At 43.4% G+C, this 14,451-nt stretch overlaps 1 protein-coding gene across 11 annotated transcripts in view; it reads left to right on the forward strand.

The window, feature by feature from the left end:
* Positions 1-871: 871 nt before the first annotated feature.
* The window catches only part of ANKRD44 (ankyrin repeat domain 44), a 618,040-nt gene continuing 604,460 nt past the window's right edge, over positions 872-14,451 (forward strand). For 5 of the 11 annotated variants that reach the window (XM_069225834.1, XM_069225841.1, XM_069225835.1 and 2 more), the window contains exon 1: positions 1,227-1,385. In XM_069225834.1, coding sequence (XP_069081935.1) covers positions 1,359-1,385 — 27 coding nt within the window. In that variant the 5' untranslated portion in view covers positions 1,227-1,358. Of the gene's footprint in view, positions 1,386-14,451 lie in introns of all 11 variants that reach the window. The other 6 variants (XM_069225839.1, XM_069225843.1, XM_069225840.1 and 3 more) reach the window with 3 other exon arrangements.

The following is a 14,451-nucleotide window of genomic DNA, read 5'->3' on the forward strand; positions in this document are numbered from 1 at the left end:
GAGAAACAATCAGCAAGCCTCTTCTAAGAAGCTAGCTGACTATAAGACAGACCTGTCTCCTTTCACCCACACCTCACTGTCGGATATTAAACCCAAAGCTCAAGAATGCCAACAAGACACTTTGCTAGGATGTCCCTCATCCTCCATCTTTTGTCATTATTTACACACAGGGTTGGTGGTGGGGTAATTTAAAATGCATTCTCCTGGTGTTGCAATAACTGTATAACACACTTGTTTTCATCATGAAGTTCCACTGTCAGTCACTGCCTACCCACCCCGGGGCACACATAATTCATACATTGATGCCAGTGCGAGGTCCAGCACATCATGGTAGGGGGAACTAACCTGTATGAGGCTGTTGGGTATCTCACTCTTCACGGACAGTAGGAAACTCCATGACTATATCCTGGAACGTGCACAGTACTTTTATGCCCAAGGAAAGCATGCTGCGAGCGCCCCTCCAGACCAAAGAGGCACACTCGGAGTCTGACAACCTTTCACACAGCCTAGGTGTAACCGTGTGTACACGATTGTTGCACACTGGGAACAAAAACATGCACAGAATTCCAGTGAAAACTACAGTTGAGTTACTAAGGCTATGGGTGCCCGTGTTTAAAACCGTGCTGGGGACATCCTTGTCCAAGCAGGTCTTTAAATCTTTTTAGTGAAACGTAGATAGTATTGGGATGCTAGTTTTTACGGTTTTGACGTGCAATATAAACCAATTAGTGTAAGTTATATTGTTTTACTTAGAGAATGGAAATTAAAAAATATGAGACCGGGCGACCTACTCACACATATTGGCCTCGGGGGCAACCATGTACTGCTTGCGCAGGAGGCAAGAGGAGAGGAGGCACTGCACAGGAGCTGCGACTTCAAACAGCTCCTCCGGGAACAAAGGTGCACTTCAAGCCTGTTGCGGCAGGAGGCAGGCTTGACACGTGCTGACGGGGACAGAAATGAGTGAAAAGCGAAGTATGGACGGTAGGAGGTGGCCGTGACCTACACAGGGGTAGTATGCGAGGGATGGAAGCTCACCGAGGCTGCAGACAGCAGGAGGCAGCCTCGGCCTGCACGAGAGGAGGGAGGAGATTGCAGGAGGACCAGGCAGAGAGCCTGCGCTGCCGCTTGTGTCCGCGGTGATGTCAGGAGTAGTAGCAGCAGGGTTTCTGCACTCTGTACTTCCTGTATGAGACGGGCTCCTGCGAGACCCAGAGGCAGGGGCTCCTGCGGGCAGAGCTGGCTCCCAGGGCCCGTGGACCAGCTGCTGGGGTGCGGTGGATTTGTGGCTTGTTTTCCTTTGCACCTGGCTGACCTCTCCGGAGCGGAGGCGCTGCATGTGAGCCCGGGGCTGAAGAATGGCTGTCCTGAAACTCGCCGAGCAGGTAGGAGCATCCCAGCCCCTCTCTGGCGGAGCATGCGTGAGTGTAGGGGGCAGAAGGTGCCCCGAGGGCGCTGCACCCACCCCGGCGAGGAAGCTTTTTTTTTTAGGGGCGCTAGTGAATGTGGAAGAAGTGGGTTGTGCCCCCAACCACAAGTGTGTTTAAAACGGGAGCCCGAAGCGCTTATATTGCAAACGCACGAGACTTGATTGGTTTGCGTGAGGGGGAAAAAAGCTCCCAAGACGCACGTTAGCCTTTCTGGCTTGTTGTTTTCTCCCGTGGGCCGAGCTCCCCCTCCTGATGCTTCTGAGCTTATTATACCATTTTAGAGCAAGGAAAGCGAGGGAAGCAGCCCCTTCCCTCCCTCTGCCGTGCCTGGCTGGACGGGGAGGAGCGAGGGGGCGGGGGCGCCTCTGGATTGAACGTCAAGTTCGCTCCACGAAGCCTGCGAACGATGCACAAAGAAAACGTACCGAGGGCTTCGCTTGGGGGAAAACGTATTGTGAGCCTACGTCACTGAACCAAGTGACTGAAAAAGCCACATCTTTCTCTCGAGAAGCCCAAGTGGCGGTATTTTGTTCAAGGCGAGGATCTCACTTCCTCTCTGACAGCCTAGGTTCTGCTTTTTTGCCAGTAAAGCTGCTTGTCCTAATGATGCAGCTTGTTGATTGTCGTGGCCAAGTTCTTCTTTAGGACATTGTTATTTTGGTCTGGAATTGTTCCTTCTGTTGTTATTAAGAGCATCTCGATGTGCAAGTACTGCGCTCGTGGGGATGACTTGAACAAGAACAGTGTGCATGGGTGTCTTCCTATTGAAATATATATCTAATCTGACGGCTGCCTCACTGTCATATGTCCATGTATTTGGTCGTGGTTATGTGCATGCGCTATCTGGAACAGATCGTTTCGTTAAGGCTCTTAGCTTCATGTCGAATCTTTAGTGCGAGGTAATCCTTCGGGGATTTGCATCACCGAAGGTGTCCCTCGGGAATAGCCTCCCAGATCCAGGAGCCTAGCCCACCCCAGAGTCTAATGCTGTCTGTGTATCCAGTGTTCTCCCAGCTCTGCATAGCTTAACTCGGGCAAATGACACAATGTCAATTACAAGTTCAATAACACAGTAGACACAGCCGAGTTCATTTTACAAATGTGGGAAATATTTTCAAACATATTTGGTATTCAGTGGGTTTTACATGAAGTGACAGGTGTTACTTAAATAAAGCCATAAAGCAGGCATTGGCAGTGCGTAAAGGGCTATCGTGTTGTTGAAATTGTGACATCAGTCACTGAGGAGTTTGGGAACTCATTTCACTTAACTAGGCACTCAAGCACCATTCATCCTCCAATGCAGTCATTCTTTCATCCATCTACGCATCCATCCATGATGAAACACACACAAATTCAACAAGCATGTGCAAGGTAAATTAAATGAGCAAAATTAGAAAAAAAGAAATTTTTTTGCTGCTTCACCATGGTAGGCATCGACATGTAATAAAGAAATTAGTAATAATTTGAACATAGTAGTGGGTGGCCATCTTGAAATGGTACTATGCACAGTGCACACAATGTCATAACGCAAGTTTAAATGCATTTTACCTGATCATATGCATTTTCGCAATAAATATTTTGCCCTTCTTCCATTGTTGTAATGCACAGATCAGACCTCTGGCATCTGACATAGTTTTCCCTAATGAACCAATTAGGTCTACAGCCTTTATCGTTGGTTTCTCCCCATAACAGCTCCCCTAAAATAACTTTACAGGAGGTCATGAAGGGATTGAGCAATAAACAGGCCTTTCAATTTTGTTTTTATAGTGTAACATCTGCTGTGTGTTAAAGACAGAGTTCAAATGTCAGGCAAAGTCTTTGATTAATAGTTGATTATTCTGTGAACACAGAGATAGCTTTTTACTTTTACTTTCTCTAACTGTAAGGTGAGATACTTTCGTAATGTGAACTAAGTACCAATCTTTTTAGGGTGCATGGAGCAAGAAAAACTATTTAAATAGTTCTAAATCCATTAAACAAATCTTTTGAAATAAGCAAACATAATACTAGTAGGAGGCCAATCCCAGCACCCCACCCGGTCCTAAACGTAACTAGTACATTAAGAGTCCCAATGTGCAACTGCCATGTGCACCTGCTGCCCAATAGGTGTGAAAATGATATATCATGATTTCCAGAAATGGCAATGCACCATCTATGAAGTATCAATCAAAATTGTCTAATATGTAAAATTATTCTTCTCTATTTGTGTTCTTCACTTCATGATGCCAATGGTATAACAAGTAGGCCTTTTCGTATTGCAGTGGTGAGGTTGGTTGTAGCCCTGGAGAATTTGTTTGGCGCGTATTAAGGTGCCCGATCGTAGGATGATCAATATGGATGCCCAGAGTATGGGTTATCCTGGGAACTAAGAAGATAAGAGTATATGAAGAAAAAACTTTTCGTGTGAAAGTTTCATCAACGCGTCAATACTCATTTTTGATAATATTTATGCCCTGATGAAATCTACTTCAAGCAGACGAAATGTGTTGGCTGTTTGTACCTACTTGTTATACAGATTGGAAATATGATATGAATAACATAAAAAATAATCATTTTATATATTAGACAATTTTGATTGATACTTCTTTGCCATTTCAGGGCCTTAAATAATGTGAAATATACCCGCAGCAAGGGCAGTACAAATGAGGTATGCTGAGTTTTTTAAAATTCTGAACTGTGACGGAAACAACCATTTTAATAGGAAGAAAAAAAACAAGGCACCTCACTTGTGAAATTCACAAGTGATAGAAATGCACTGAAACTTGATTTCCACACATTATTGTCTGTGTGCTAATGTGCTTAGCACTAAAGCTGCTAGTCTGATGCAAATCTGGTGAACTTTCAAGCGGCCATTTCAAGTGGAAAATGCGTTTCCTCTTTGTAAGTGGCAGTACCCTACCACACCATGCTTTTCTGCTATATTCAGCACAGTGTGCTCCAAAAAGCACCAGAAAACCACATACTGCTCCAATATTTCTCACCTGCATGAAAGGCATGGCTCATTTGCTACATTTGTTCTTTGTGTAACTCTTCAATCAATCAATAATTTCTAAAGTGCGACTAATCACCCGTAGGGTCTCAAGGCACTGATTGCGGGCGTGCTGCTCAATTGAAGAGCCAGGTCTTGAGGTCCTTCCTTAACTGCTTTAGTGATGCAGGCTGTCTGAGTTTGAGAAGTAGAGTGTTCCATGTCCGGGCTACGAGGTCAGAGAAGGATCTTCATCCTGCTGTACTTTTCCGGATCCTGGGAACGGCTGTGAGGGTGAGCTAGGTAGAACAGAGTTGTCTTTTGGGTATGTAGAAGGCGAGGCGGTGATTAACGTATGCCGGTCCTATGTTGTGTAGTGCCTTGTAGGTGTTGGTCAGGAGTTTGTATGTGATGTGCTTGCTGACTGAGAGCCAGTGTAGGTCTTTGAGGTAGGAGGAGATGTGGCTGTGTCGGGGAATGTCCAGAAGGAATCTGGATGCTGCATTCTGGATTCTTTGTAGTCTTGATTGCAGTTTTGTGGTGATGCTGGCATAGAGTGCGCTCCTGTACTCCAGTTTTCTAGTGACAAGTGCATGGATGGCTGTCTTCCTCGTGTCGGAGGGGATCCACTTGAAGATCTTTCGAAGGAGTCAGAAGGTGTGGAAGCATGACGAAGAGATGTCGTTGACTTGGCAGGTCATGGATAGAGAGGAGTCCAGCATGATGCCCAGATTGCGTGCGTGGTCTGTGGGAGCGGGGTCGTTCCCCAGTGTAGTGGCCCACCAGGAGTCGTTCCAGGAAGGGGTGGAGCCGATTACGAGGATCTCTGTCTTGTCCGAGTTGAGTTTGAGGCAGCTGGCTTCCATCCAGGTAGCAACTCCTCCCATCCCATTGTGGACATTTTTTAGTTTTTAAGCCCCCCTGGGTCGGCAGTGGATTTCCTGAGTAGCGTGTTGATCTCAGAGTGTTTCCAGTCTGATGGAAGGTGGTGGTCTCAAAGGATCGGTTGATAGTTCGGCGGAGCTCAGGTGCTATGGTGGTGCTGGCCAGGTTGAAGATGTGATCAGGGCACGGAGCCAAGGGTGCTCCTGAATGGATGGAGTTAATGAGTCTTTGGGTGTCATCTTTGGTGATGGGGGTCCAGGAGTTCGGGATCTGGTGTGGTGCTGGGTCCGTGGTGGTATTTGTGGGCGGGTTTTGGTTCTTGAAGCCTCCGTAAATTTCCTGGATTTTTCAGTGGAAGAAGGTGGCAAGGTCGTTGAAGAGGTCTTGGGAGGGAGGGATGGATGAGGTGTCTGTCCCAGGGTTTGTGAACTCTGACAACGGCGAAGAGCTCTCTGCGATCATGAGTGATGGTGCTGAGGCATTCTTGAATGTGTTTTTTTTGGCGGCTCTGATGTTCTGGTGGTGCGTGTAGACCGCGTTCTTGTAGGCTATGCAGTCTTCGGTTGATTTGCTGTTCCTCCATTTCAGTTCTAGTCATCTGCAGGAGTGCTTGGACTCTTGTAGGTCTGTTGTGAACCATTTAGGTGTTTTGCTATATTTGTTTCCTGCTGATTTCCTGAGGGGGGCTACGCTGTCAGCGCATTCCAATAACCAGTTGTGTAGATGTTTGTGGCTTCATTAGCATCTGCTGCGTCCAGTGCGGGGAGTGGCTGAGAGCTTTGGTGAGTTGCGCTTCTGTAACTTTGCCCCATCCTCTGCTGGGGGTGGGGGCGGCATAGTGGCGTGCAGTGTTCTTTGTGTAGGTAAAGTGAACACCTTTGTGGTCGGTCCAATGGTGTTTGGAGGTGTAAGAGCTGGTGATGTTGTTCCCTGCTGAGAAGACGGGGTCGAGGATGTGTCCGGCTTTGTGGATGGGGACATTGATATCGTGGTTGTCAAGGTGGAACTCTTAGGTTTTTTACTAATGCTATGACATCAGTGTTGTGAATTTATTGGCAGCACCCCCACTCTGGAAAGTTTGAACACCTTTGCACAATAACCACTTTAAACCTATTAAATTGAGTATACGCTTTCCCACAAGGCAACCATAAGGCATACTATCATAAAAGTATAAATGCATACTATATTACAGCTGGCAAAACAAATACAAAATCCTTCCTAAAAAGAGCCTAACAAGGTTTCTCACACTGCAAACCTGCTTCCTTGGTTTGTTATGGAGGTTACTAACCCCAGAACTTACCATGGTAAATCTGTGAGCGTCTGCTTAGCAAAATTCCTATAAATAGGCGGTCACACAGTGTAACAACAATCTAGACTTAAAAGTTTGGGCTTTAAAATATGTTTTTCACAACAAAGAAGGCGGGCCTGGAGCCTTTTTGGTAACACAGACTTGACCTATAGTCTCTGATATAAATCTTCCCAAAGAACCAATCAGGCTGGTAAGTTGTATGATAGGCTTGTCGCCGTAATTAACACAGGTCTATGTAGTGAACATATACAGTCCTGGAGATACATATATGTACATAATTACATTTGGCAAAAATAGAATATAGTCCCTAATAAGATTATTTAGGATTATAACAGTTTCATTGTTTGTCAGTGGGATTAGCAGCCATCAAAAACATTGCCTACTATGGTAATCTGAAGAGATTCAGTGTAACAAGAAATCTTTCTTTAGCTTTAACAGTTTGATAATAATACACCATTAAAGGGCTATTGTTTTTTAATATGCTTTCTAGATAAATGTGGCAGTCCGCCTGCCTTTGTTATAATGTTTCTTAGTAAACATCAAACCTATGGCATCTGACATAACTTTTCCAAGTGACCAAATTGGGCCTGATGCCAGAGTAACCGGAATTGTGTAATATGGGAGGACTGTTTTTTGGCAGGATTGACTAAATTATGTGGCAGGGAAATGCATATTATGTGGCAGAATGTGGCACATTTGTGACACTGTTACAGCATTATTTTGTTAATTTAACACATGCTAACACTGCCTGGGCAAAATTGTCACCTCATTAGTATAATTTTAAAATACCAACACAGCAAGCAATAAATGAAAAGGTTTGTAAAGCACCTTCCACACCATGGCAACATGTGTGGCATCTGTTTTAGTAAAAAAATTATCTGTTTGAACTAGAAACGACTTTTTTTCCAAATCTATAAATTATGCAGCAGATGTAGACTATGTAACAAGTGTGGCAAATTCGTAGTCGCAGAATTACATAATTCCACTGGCCATGCCTATACCCTTTGATTGGCTTGACACCATATCCAACTCAGGTCTATTGTATTGAGCATAAATGTTCCCACAAAGCATTCATCAGGCATACAGTCACAAAGTTACAAATATGTACACAACTGCATTTAGAAAAAACAATATACAGCTGCTCATAAAAGAGCAAAATAAGGGTTGTTACAGTGCAAATTCTCTACCCCTAGGGCCGGTCAACACCACTGGTGTGAACAACACCAATCCCCTTGCATACTCCAGTACATGTCTGCTTTCTTGACAAAGTGTATTCATAATTACCTGAAAAGGCAAATTGCCTTTAACATATGCCTTGTCTAATAAATATATCATGCCTGCTGCCTTTGAGATAACTTTTGACAAGAAATAGAGCAACCTTGAACATTGTACACACAAAATGCAATTAAATTTAGCACAACAGTAGACAAGGATTAACATAGTTCAAATATTCTACCCCCAGGATATTTCAAAGGGGATCAACAACCAAAAACAAAACCCTTGTATATCGAATACCTGTCTACAAGCTTTAGCATGTTGCTGTAATACACCATTAAAGACTGGTTGACTTTAACATCACAATAAATGGTGAGGCATAGCACCTTTGTTGTAAAATTTCATAATAAACAGATCAGCCTTGACATTGGCATGCCACCTACTTTGGCCTACTGGATGGAGCACAAGTTCTTCCCAATCAAACCTTGTACTGAGGAAGATCAAAATGCAGACGGTACCTAAATCCATCTGTTAGTACTGCTATTCATAGATCTTTTTCTGGTGGTCACATAAGGTGTCTGGCAACAGCTATGATGGCAAGCCTGCCCTAAAAAGCTTTTTGTCCACTGAAGTTCATAGGTTTTAGTCCAAATGGTACGCAACTGGATATAGGGGTGCAAATATTGCTGCTTGTGGGTTGGACTCCATGAGTCCAGTCTCTATCTATCATTAGCAACTCTAAGGCATTTTATTGGAGTTTTTATCTTCGTTTGCTTCCATTGAACCAACTTTGTTAACAGACTTTAAACCAAAAGTGTGTAGCATAGTACTGGAAATGAGGTGTGCTGCCCACGTGGAGCACTGTGGCAACCACATGTGAATTTTTGAATTAGGCTAAGGCTAATATAGAAAGAGCGTGTCCAAGGGTGGCTCACAGCATTTTGCATTCATTTCTAGACCTCAAAGGGCCTATCCACACAATTTCGACCTATGAATTGCTGACCTCTCAGACGCAGCAGACATTCATATATGACAATCATCTGCAACCACATTTGCTGTCATGCTAAGCTTTTCAAATATGTGAAAGTGATTAGCAGTCATTTTTACGCCCCTAATATGTTGTGTTAGGAGTAGACCCTGATGGGCTACACAGAGCATTCGACAGAAACCTGGGGTGAGCGACTAAGTAAGTGGCAGAGAATTTCGGGGCATTTGTAAAGTTGGTTTGTTGTAAAACACACGTTCTAGGAACTAAATGGTCTATATGTGAGGCAGGGAGAACCCTGAAAGCAGAGGGGTTAGGGGAAGGAGCCATGACAGCAAGCAAGGGCTCGTGAGGACTGTTGGGCAGAGAATGCCTTTGGATGCTCTGTTGGTTTCTTGTAAAATGAACTTGTTGCACTGAACCCTAACTAGTGTGACCTTCAGGAGGCGATTTTGTGAGTAAAGACTGCGGACAAAAAAGATCTCAGGGAAAACCAAGAAATAAATGGCTGGTATGGTTGATGTTGCTGTGACTGTATGAGGGTAGAGACTGAAGGAGCAACAGTATGTTTGCTATCTTATGATCATCTTAAGGCATTTAACTTACAGTCCTATAAAAATACAAACCTAGAAATGGACCTGACCTTGTGTATTGTAATCTGGTCCTTATGTCAAAGGCTATTACATATAGAAAAAAAAAACCTGCAAAAAATTGTCAAAAAAACGTAACCCGAGTTTCTCTACGCCTGTTATATCATAAAAGCTTGTTCTCACGGTTTTAAAAAGTTAGTTGATACGCAGCCGTCTAAATAAGACTGTGTGAATCCAAAAGGCTGAAAATAACTGAACATGGGGTGGGGTTCGATGCTGAAGAAATGCATGGTGATGAGGAGGGGTGAGCCATCCAAACAGCAAGTGTGGCTGGCTTAGGAATGTGCAAATGAATTCTTGAGTGCCCTGTAAGGACAGACAGAACAAGGGTGCAACAGCTGACCACGCGTGGCTGAGTAGAACAGCAACATAAGTTAAATAACGGTTGAAGACGGGAGCACGTGGAGGCTGAGCACGCCTCAGTCTGCCCCGGAAGCAGAATGTACTAAACGAGATTGTGACGCAGCAGACAATAAGTTGGTTAAAAACTGCTTCGACAGTTCACATAACATGGGATATTTGCAAAGTGCTGTACACTGGAAATGTTTTTTGTGGAGCCCACGCAAAGATTAAGGCATTTGTGAGAAAAGGAATAAAGTGAATTGGACTTAGGTGGTAAGGGTAGCAGTTTTAAATAGGGGGTCACTGATGTTATTATGAAGAGATTGAATGGAAAGTGGAGGAGCAGAAGCGTGTTCCATTCTGATGGTTGATTTGAGAAGTCCTAATGGAGATGACGAAGCAGTATAGGAGTCACCTGTTTAGAATAAGATCTGAAATGCTAATTTGATTTGGATGAGAAACTGGCTCCTCTACTGAGCAATGAGTTCGTAATAAAAGAAGAACGAGGCACACTTGTGACACGAGGATTTGCATAGGCTGGAGTCCCGCCCTAAGGAGTGAGTGTCTGCAGTAGCTAGATCATTGATTTGCATATCATTAACTAGCAGGTGGATGGAAATTGGAGGACTGCTGCTCTTGGTGCTGTACCCGATGTGGTGGAATGTGGCCGCTGACTGGTATCAGCGGCAGGGTGGTCTGCATGCCACTCTCCCTCGTGGGAGTGAGTGATTGATTAATGTGGTCAATATTAATAACAGAGTGTTTGGAAACGAATATGTAAAACCAGTTGTGTGAAATAGGTCCGTGTGCTGTAATGGGATAGGTTAAGTGAACCGAGGCAAAAATCAGGTCGACTTGTGATCGCAAGACATCAGGTAGGGCTTGGGGGGTTTAGCTGAACAAAATTATTTTGGGGAGTAGATCATTTTGTGGTGCTCAGTGCCGGTCAACAACAGTCGTCCCAGCATTGCATTTGATAAGGGTACCACAAGGTGGGACAGGCTCCTAAGAAGTTTGCAGAACAGGGGGCGTGAGAGATGAAAAACTTCTGGGAGGGATAGTGTGTTTGCCAAGGTTGCTGAAGGCACACCTTTCGTGTACTGCTGCTGGATCTTCTTCCTATGGGTTTTCAGAAAAGATTTACAGTTCTTGGGAAGTAAGCTTTCTGCAGGTTGTGAGTGCAGACTTCTGATAGTACAGGAATCCTGCATTCATTTGTTTCCAGAAAGTGGGTTGTAAAAATTGGGGAGGAATCTTAAGCAATATGGCCTTAGATCATTTGATTCCCTTAGCTATGTTGGAATACAAAGTTACCATTACTTCAAGTAGCCCAGCATTTAGGCCTCCTATAGCAGCCAAGACAAGAAACCAACTGAAGGTAGATGTGTTTTTAGCCCTGGGGGTGAGTCAGGAAGCTGGTTTCTCCAGTGTTGGTTTACATGCTTAGTAGTGGGTAAACTTTGTCACAGCTGAGACGAATACTTCTTAGCCAGAGAGTTGGGTATTTCATCTTGATCCAGAGCCTGACAATTCTGCCAGTCATTCTGCAAAGCCCACATCACTGATTTCAACCTCAGTGTAGAATCCAAGATTGCTATTCTTTGGTCTATCACATCTTTGCTCAGTTGGCAGCATGTGTACATCTTTCGCTATTGAGTACAACTAGTCATTCTATTCAAGACTTCCAATCCATGGAAAATTCATCCTGTAGAAGAAGTGCTAAATTCTTAATGTGGATAGTTATTCACATGGTTTGTATTTGCCTGAAGCACACAACCCGCCACAATTTCCAAGGACTAATCGTTTTTTCTATTTTTGGAAATCAAACCACGAAAGAGAGGTTTGGCTGTATTATCATGAATATAAAAAACATAAATGCATGACATTGTTCGAATTCTCTCAGGAAATGATTTGCAAAATTGGACTGTTTCACACTTGGTGACTTTAAATTGTACAGTTCATCTCCAAAAACAGGATGTTATGAAAATTACCGAAGTGTGTGATTTGAGATTATAAAGCATATTAGACCATCATCTCACTTTAAAGAACCAATACTTACCACATTACTCTCTTTTCTTGCTGACAATTTTGATAAACTTTTCACTTGACTCAAGATGAGATCATGGTTTTCTTAAAATAATACAGGTGACACCAAAAAAAGAGGAGCTGATCTAGTCTGGCACATGCTGTAAAAACCTCACCTCAATATGTGCGACCCCCGAGATAGTGACGGAGATAGGAGAAGGAGATAGGTTTTGAATTTACCTCACCTTGTGCTCCTGCAATTCAGAGATGTCTGTACTGTGCCCCATTTCTATGGATGCCTCCACTCCTTTGCATGTCTGCTGTCCTGACTCGACAGCGAGGACTTCCTTTACTAGAGAAACTTTTCGAAAAACCTGGAGACTTTGATCCCACATGCAAAAGCAAGGCATGCCCTGATTCAGTAGTAGCATTTAGTTCCCAGATATATTCTGCATCTCAAGAGCCATTTAGAAGCCAATAGAGAGATACCCAACCACCCCAGTTTTGATTGAAAAACTGGGGTGGTAACATTAGATCCCGGTCACGGGGAGACTGCCCTAACTAGGGGCATCTAAATGCATCAGTACCATTCTTCCAGTGATGAGGGCCTCTGTTAATTACCCACTTGGATCCCCAAAATCAATCACACCGGAGGAGGTGCTCCGAAGTCCCTATTATTCACATCCCTGGAACAGGATATGTGAAGAATCCCAGGGACCATTAAAAAGTTTTGGCACTGATTGTTCCCTGATTCCAGAAGAGCATTAGGACTGGTGTTCTATTTAAATCCCATGTTATCTGAGATGTTAAAAAAGGATGGATTATTGAACAATAACGAATATGTGAATATTGAAGATTTCTAACGAAAATAGTATTGTTATGTTTGTATTCACTACAGTGCATCATTCTGTAAAGGATTATTATACGAAAATATATGGCAAATCTTATTGACTGTTTTCTTGAGACAAATTGATTCCACTTTTTGTACTTCAAATTTAGAGACAGTCATGCTTTGTATTAAATAATGATTTGTGACCAGCTTTCCTTGGGTTATGAGGATCTTTGCATATTCACCTGCCAAAACCGTTTAATTGTGCACGCGTATCTTTGTACACTATCTATATTTTTGTTCATATGGGTGGATGTGTGTCTATGATTGATAATTGTAAATGTGCAATCAGTGATGATAATTTTATGGCAACTTACGCCACCTGTGATTGATGTTCTTCCTAATGTACCATTTGCGTATTGTGATTAAAATGCAATTTCCTTATGTAACCTTATTTGGTCTGTCTCTGGTTCGATATAGCTTCACAAAACTTCAAATTAATAATCACTTACAATTGTGCTGAATAACAAGAGGGTCTTGCACTGACGTGTGTGGACATGACAGTCATCATTTTCGTTTTTTTAATACTCTATAAATATTTCTGGAAATCTGCCAATGAAGGGAAACGGATGCATATATTTGTACATTGAAATCTACAACATTTGAGTATTGCTACGTTTTATTTTTCTGGGTGATAAGAAATAAAAGTATGGCGTCATGTGAGGTCATAACTTTAAGATGGGCACTGCATGTACTGCAAGGTGATGAAGCCTTGTGCTCTGTGACGTCAGCACTAGAGTAGCAGAATAGGAGGCTTTTGTGGTGAGTTTTAATGCTTATTAAATAGATCAAAATGTACATCCCGAGCAAAATATTACATTACAACGTTTAGAAGGCAGGAAAAGAGCATACATGTTTCACCAAAAATGTTCCAAAGGGTACTGAATCGAAAATGTCATCTTTGTTGTTAATTCTCGAGGAGTTTGTTTTTCTTGTTTGAAAGAATCGGTAGCCGCGCGTCAACAAATTGCATTTAGTACCATGAGTAGAAAAACATGTTTAGCCAAATGCATTTTGGGAAGGCATTTTCCTCAAGGCTCCGGAAAGGACCACTGGGGAGTCCATAGGAAATTTTAGCCAATCCCGTTGTGTGTACTAAAAGGGGCATCTCTGAGCAGTCCACCGCATTTCTGAGGAGATACATTGCACGACATAGGAGTTTGGGGGCATCAAGGTAACTGTGGTCGTGTGTATGGGGCTGCAAAGGAAATAACTGGTAGACGGAATACAAGTGCAGCTGTTTGTAAGGAATTCCACATGCATCGCCCCCTCCAGTGAATGTAACTGTAAAAGAGTCCCTCTCTGTGCATTCTATGATCTGGATCTCATGAGCTGGAATGGTTACTACATGAAGATAAGATGAGACAAATAAAAGAGGCCCTGTGGGCTAAACAGAGTTTGAGTTCAGAGTACGGAAACCAACATGTTATGATGCTCTCAGGCAGAAGGGCCAGCCACGCTCTGCTGCATCCATCTTGCGGCCACGTGACCGGTCAGTCAGAAGCTTGTTTTAAATGTACCAGTGATACAAAGAACATTGACATAAACATTTCTTTATGCAGCAAAACCCTTAACAGCGCGTAAACAGAATGTTACCACACATTGAAATTGCACCATTACACGCTTCCGCTTTCCCTGTCACCAACACCGAGCTTCGAGCTGCCTCTTTTCTGCCCGGCCACGGTCTTTCTGTTGAATAATATCATGCGGTTCCTTAACTCCTTCACGCCCGTCTCTGCCGTAACTGGGCTCG

The sequence above is a fragment of the Pleurodeles waltl genome, chromosome 3_1 (genome assembly GCF_031143425.1).
Source record: "Pleurodeles waltl isolate 20211129_DDA chromosome 3_1, aPleWal1.hap1.20221129, whole genome shotgun sequence".
NCBI classification, from domain to species: Eukaryota; Metazoa; Chordata; class Amphibia; order Caudata; family Salamandridae; genus Pleurodeles; species Pleurodeles waltl.